This window comes from Kryptolebias marmoratus, linkage group LG15 (assembly GCF_001649575.2).
Source record: "Kryptolebias marmoratus isolate JLee-2015 linkage group LG15, ASM164957v2, whole genome shotgun sequence".
NCBI lineage: Eukaryota > Metazoa > Chordata > Actinopteri > Cyprinodontiformes > Rivulidae > Kryptolebias > Kryptolebias marmoratus.
In genome coordinates, this window is record NC_051444.1 from 34,777,920 (window position 1) to 34,784,523 (window position 6,604).

General features: G+C 41.1%; 1 protein-coding gene across 5 annotated transcripts in view; it reads right to left on the reverse strand.

Annotated features, from left to right (window-relative positions):
- Window positions 1-6,604, reverse strand: part of herc1 (HECT and RLD domain containing E3 ubiquitin protein ligase family member 1) — a 133,192-nt gene that overhangs the window by 93,289 nt on the left and 33,299 nt on the right. For all 5 annotated transcript variants that reach the window (XM_037979943.1, XM_037979946.1, XM_037979945.1 and 2 more), the window contains exon 17: window positions 3,900-4,091. In XM_037979943.1, the coding sequence (XP_037835871.1) occupies window positions 3,900-4,091 (192 nt within the window). The remainder of the gene's footprint in view (window positions 1-3,899; window positions 4,092-6,604) is intronic.

Here is a 6,604-nt window from a genome sequence, read left to right on the forward strand (position 1 = left end):
CTTTTCACCGCGGTTTTATGTCCCCTCAGCAAAACTAAATATGTCACTAACAAACATTAAACGTAAATGGTTAAAGACATTAGCCAGACTGTGGAAAATCAGGCTATATAAACCATTATATTGGCGACATGCAGCGGTACGGCAACAGGCACGGGACAATTTCATATATCAACCCAGTGTGTGATGGATTGCGCAATCAGAGGTGAAGCTCGACTCGTTGCTGCCGCACCTTGCGTTTCACCCTCGTATTTGAACAGGAAATATGCAATTTCAGCGATTTTGACTATAAAAATGTGATTTAGACCATAAAAATGTTCAAAAATTACTCATACATAAAGATCAGTGGACAAATAATATTCATTTTATGTTATGATTTTCTTGTCATGATGACAGGGGAGGCTCTGCCTCACCTGACCGCACGTCCCTGAGCCTGTGCCACCAACTTCAGATTATAAAGGAAGGATTCAATGTCGCCCGCTCTGGCCCCTGTGGTCGTTGGAGTCCCTAGGGCCACATTTAGACTATGGAGCTGCCAATTACAAAAATCTGCTTCTCAGTGGGTGTGTCACTGAGTGAGGAAAATGGAAATGTGAACAGCTGGTAGGGAACTGTTTTGTCCCAGCTGCTCAGGGTCTGCTGGAGGACTGCTACTGAGAGCTACTATCAGTGGCTCCACGCTGCCCAAGGAGGCCTGGTTACCTAATGGCTTTTCACCAGCACAGCGCAGAGCTTCCAATTCAGACAGCATCTCCTCCAAAGCTACCATAAGACTGCATTTATTACATGTATCATTGTTGTTAAAGGAGACAGAGGAACAGCTGAACAGCTGACATGGAGCAAGTGAGGACAGAAGAAGCCAGGAGAGAATCACAAAAGACCTACCATAGACCGTTTCAAAGCACTGACTACATGATGCTTTCATACAGCACCTCAGCGGCACATGACCAATCTTTGACTGTGGAACTTTTTATAAACAGCTGATTTCAATCACAAACATTCATGCTTTATTTGATGTAGAAAACATATATACTATCTTCCTCTGCTCCTTTTCTGTTGTGTCAGTTAGCAAAATGCAGTTAAATAAAACACATTTCCCTTTCTAGATGGAAGCGGTGACTCTGACAAATGTAGTCAGCATGTATTTCAGCATATCCGTCCCAAACGCCTGGAGATGAACCTGGAAATTGGCTTGTGAATGTCACTGGCCAATATTCAATCTGATTGGCCATGATTGGTGATCAGCTGGTCAACACTCAAAAATCCAATATGTTTTTGGTCATTTAACGCATCCCAGACAAACCACTGCCTCCTGCAGCACCTTGTGCTTCACTCATTAGGAAAGATTTTACTGCTTGGAGAAAATGGACCATCTGTAAGGTGTTTACAAATAAAATTAGATGAAGAACAAAAGGTGGAGAGACGGTTTTCTTATCTGCTGTTCATCATGTAAACTGACATTTGCTTTGAGCTGCGGATCAACAAACAGAAGAGTGGATTACAATGTTTTTTTTCATTTTCAGTTTTCAATCTATGTCATGAAACACAGTGGATTACAGGCTGTTAAAGCACTGATTAGATTCTATAGAATGATCCATTCAGATTAGCTTTGTAGAGACTTGGTAGAGTGTTGTATGAATGTGTAAATGAGGGCAAAGATTGTGTTGTAAAGTGCCCGGGTTGGTTAGAAAGGCGCTATAGCCCATTTACTATTTACCAATCAAAGAATTGCTAAGAGCAGCAGGAAACTGCTACAGCCTGTCATTGTCTGGTCTGCATGAGGTCAATCGCAGAAGAAAGAATTTATTGATCTGAACGAACAGCACCAAAGCAGATTATTGCTTCCTGCTTTGTTAAAGGAGCTAGCACGAGAAGCAGTTCCTCTGGGTTTCAAACATCGAGTATCTGTAAGAAGTATAGTGGCATTTATTAGTACCGGTGCTGTGTGGTGATATTTGTGCAGTGAGGGATCAGATTTAGACTCACACATCTTAACTGTTAGGACATATGAGGAATATATTCTATTATAAATATATGAATATTGACAGAAGATCTGAATGCTGTCATTTTAACAGATTATTTACAAAAAAGTTTTAGTTTTCATTTCAGTGAGCAAAATATTTTTCATTTAAACAGAACTGGACTGCAGCTCTGCACAAGTTCATGTCCACGAGTCTTACTGTATTCACTTCAAAGCTCTTATTTCAGAAAAAGTTTCATATTAAGTACTCAAAAAGCATTTATCTCAAGGTGTGTGAGCACTGCTGGGCAGAAACCACCTCCCCTGGACAGTTAAAGGTTAACTACTCTGAAGATCCATAGTTTTGATGGATATTACTTCATGTTTTGATGCAAAGTCCAATTTAAGAAAATGTAAAACTTCAAAAAAATATACACTCTTACATTTTAGCAGTTAGATCAAAATATGAACAGATGACGCACTCCACATGACTTTTAGCAGAAAATGCTTTTGTCTTAAAACAGAAATAAAAACTAGAAGCACTCAGAGAGCAAACTGGCAATTAAGCATGGACCTGGACAAAAAACTCAGATTTCCAGAGCCTCAGACCGGAGATTGTACTGTTCTTAGAAAAATCCAAGTACAGTAAGTGGTTATGCTAGAGTTAACAATGGGATAGAAGAGGACCGAAACTAACATAATCAAAAATAAAAGCAGAAATATATATTTTGTTTTTGCCTTTTCCTTACACATGCATTTTCACCAAGTAATCTATATGTTTTGTTTTGGCTTTTTCCTTATGCAAGCGTTTGTTCTTTTGACATTTTCTCCTCTTTTTACATTACTGTGTGCATTTCTGCCTCCTCGGTATGCAAATGAGGAGGCTGTCTTCTTGGTCCAGCTCCTCTCCTATTGGTCAATAACCAGGAAGGAGCAGGATCCATGTGCAGATTGATTGTTCATGCCTGCAGAGAACGCCTCATTTGAGAGGAAGTGAAGTCAGCAGAGATGTCTCAGACAGCTGCAGAAGAGTTAAGGCACGCTGCTAGCTTAGCTGATAAAAACACAGTCAGTGATGACTATTTATTGTCTCCCTTTCCAAAGCTCCAGAGCGTAGAGGAGGCACGCTTTAATACCTCTCACACCTGGGCGCGCCCCCACGAGGGAGCGCGCCCGATCACTTTTCAGCACGACACCATCCGTCCTTCTTTCAAATGGTATCAGTTTGGTACACCTTTACCCCCACCTGTGGCTGACATGCTCTGGCGGTGGCCGGTTAGTCGCTTTTTTTGCCTCCACCCTAAAATCGGACCTCTTTTTCTCCACCTCGGCCCCGGTCATCTCTGTCCCACTTACTGAATTAACAGTAACAACGTGTTGCCGCTCACAACTTTTCTTTTATTTGTAACGCCACGACTGCGGCTCCCAAACCTTATATATTTTTCTGTTCTCCACCTCATTGACCAGCACATCAAGTTCTGCCTCTGTGAAATTTAGTTTCTTCGCTCTTTTCTCCGTGGTTGCCATTGGTAACCATGAAATAACATTGATCAGCTGTATGGCGTGAAATGTTATGTCATGGTTACCAATGGCAACCAATGTTTACATTCCAGAAGTTTCATTAAAATTTGTTCCGCTGTTTAGGAGATAATTTAGTAACAGACAAACAAACACACAAAGACAAGTTCAAAAAATGAATGCGTTTTTAACATTTTTGAATAGGGTTGTATAAAACACTGAAGGAAATATAAAAAATCAAAGCAATATATTATAAAGGTAATCAATCTGATGTACATTTCAAAATGTATAAACTAATCCAAATGGTAACAGTTTAAATCAGTTATGAGAAAAGAGAAATAAAAAATACATCAATGAAGTAAACCCACAGGAAAAGAATGTGTTGCAGTTCAGTTTTTTTGACATTTTACTGTCTGCTGCTCACCGTGAAGAGGCCACTGCAGCTCCTGGTCCTCCAGAGGTGAGGCAGCGGGCAGCAGTCTGTTCAGGCGGTCCAGAGGAGGTAGCAGGTCCAGTAGGTGGCTCAGCAGAGGCCTTACGACTGACACTGGGAGCAGCAGCAGCGAGTTGATTATCTGACACAGCATACTCCCTGCTGCTGACACGTAGATCACATCTAGAGAAGACACAGGCAGTAATTATCTACACCTACCTGATGACATGCTGGTAAACAAATGTTAAAACTAGGGATGTAACGGTGCATGTATCCATACCATGACGGGCTGTTACACACATATGGGACAGGAATAGTTTGGATAGGAAACTATGACTACGTCAGTCACAGGTGATCACTGCTCCCAGAGGAGGTGCACGTTAGAAATAACAGTTTTTGCTGACAGCATTTTGTTAGCATTTTGCTAACAGCCCTGACAGAAAAGAAGCAAAGAAAAATATGATCTTAACACTCTACACCAAACAAAGCATGGCTGGTTCAGAATAACATGTAGAAGCAAACACAAATAAGCTACAGTTATGGCCAAAGGTGTTAGCACCCCTGAAAATCTTCCAGAAAATGAAGTATTTCTTTAAGAAAATTATTGCAATAACGCATTTTGTTATTTATTTCCTTTGGGTGTACTGGAACAACACAAAAAACGGAAAAAAGACTAAATTTATTGGCACCTTTTCAAAATAGTTTAAACTCACTTGTTGCAAGTAACAGTTGTGAGCAATACAAAAATCCCATCTGAAACCAGATAATGCCTGAGTGTGCCACAGAAAGAGGAGAACTGTCTGAGAAGTTGAGAACCACAACTGTGGAAAAATCAACAATCTCAAGGTTACAAGTCCATCTCTAGACATCTGATGTTCCTTTGTCCACGGTGCGCAACATAATCAACAAGTTTACAACCCATGGCACTGCAGCAAATCTCCCTGGACGTGGACAGAGGAGAAAATGGATTCCATGTTGCAACAAAGGCTATTCTGAATGGTGGATAAGCAGCCCCCATCAAGGTCCAAAGAAGTTCAAGCTGTCCTGCAGGCTCAGGGTGCATCAGTGTCAGCGCAAACTATCTGTTAACATTTGAATGAAATGAGATTCTTTGGCAGGAGACCCAGGAGGACCCCACTGCTGACAGAGACATAAAAAAGCTAGACTGCAGTTTACCAAAATGTACATAAGTAAGCCAAAATCCTTCTGAGACAAGGTCTTGTGGACAGGGGAGACCAAGATAGAACTCTTTGGTAAAGCACGTCATTCTACTGTTTATGAAAAAAATAACACACTGCCTACAGTCAAATATGGTGGAGGTTCAAAGACATTTGTGTTGTTTTGCTGCCTCTGGCACTGGGTGCCTTGACTGAAATCTAAAGATTACCAACAGACTGTAGGGCCCAGTATCATACAGCTGGGGCTTCCAGCAGAGCAATGACCCCAGACATTGATTTCAGACACTTTTTCCAAAAGGTGTGCAACCAAATATCAAGTTGAGGGTGCAAATCATTGGGTGGGACAGTCCTGCATTTAGCCTTCCCTGTCCCTTGTCCCGCATCACCCTGTACGGGACAGCCAAAAGTTCAGCATTTGGCCCTCACGCCACACTTTGTATTTCTCACACAAAAAAACACGCACGTGGCCTTTTTGTCACTTTAACGCTATATTTAACGAGTTTTCAGATCCCTCTATCATTTTTTTAAAGCGATTAGCGACAAATCTGGTGACTTTGGCAGCTAAATGTGTGAAAGCACTCATTCTGCAGTGTACCGTAAGCCCCGCCCACTTCCCGAAGCACTGACAGCTGTCAATCTCACAGCAGAGAGGAGACCTGCTCATCTGATGACAGAGAGCTAAAGATGGAGAGGCAGAAAGATAAAGATGGAGGCAGGAAAGAAACCTTTTCAGAGTGGTTGAAAGACAGCAGGAAGTTCTGAGCATGAAGAGGAGGCCTGGAAATGTTCAGGTTAGCTAAAGCTACTAATTACTAATAAATAACAAGTTACAACTGTTTACTGATCAGTATTTACAATATAACAGCTGAGAGGATGGAGAGAAAGATCCAAACTTGAGAGCAACTAAGATATGTGTTTAATTCAAATGAATTGATCAGAATTCAGGAAAATCCTGTTGAATCTGTGATGTTAGTGTGTATTTCTGGGAGTGATGTTTTAAAGACATGATCAGCTGATGAATAGATAAGCTGTTTATATACAACTGTATATATTTGGGCAGACAGACTTAAACACAGATAATGTAATACTTGAAATGTGAATGTGTGTGTGGTTGGGGGGGGGGGTTGACACATGGCTTGTGTGTTACGCTTTACACTTCAGACTGGATAAAGAAAAGACAGTAAAGTATGACTTTTTGATTATTTATAGTGAATTTACTACTTAATAAATGTTACAATATTGTACATGACCTGCTACACTAGGACAAGTGTGCCTTGTATTTTTTGTCTGTGCTTCTGGAAGAGTTTTCTGTAAAAGGGTACTGTCATTTCTGGACTAAAAGCCGGACTTTCTGCACAAGCTTTGAACCCTGCAGATTATAGTCCCGTGCAGCTTTTCTATGGGTTTTTCAGGATTTTTCTGTTATGTTTTGGTTTGTTCCACTGTTTTACGGCACTACTTTGCCTGGCGGAAGGGCATGTGATCAGACACACTCACACGGGGAAAAGAGTGGTATGT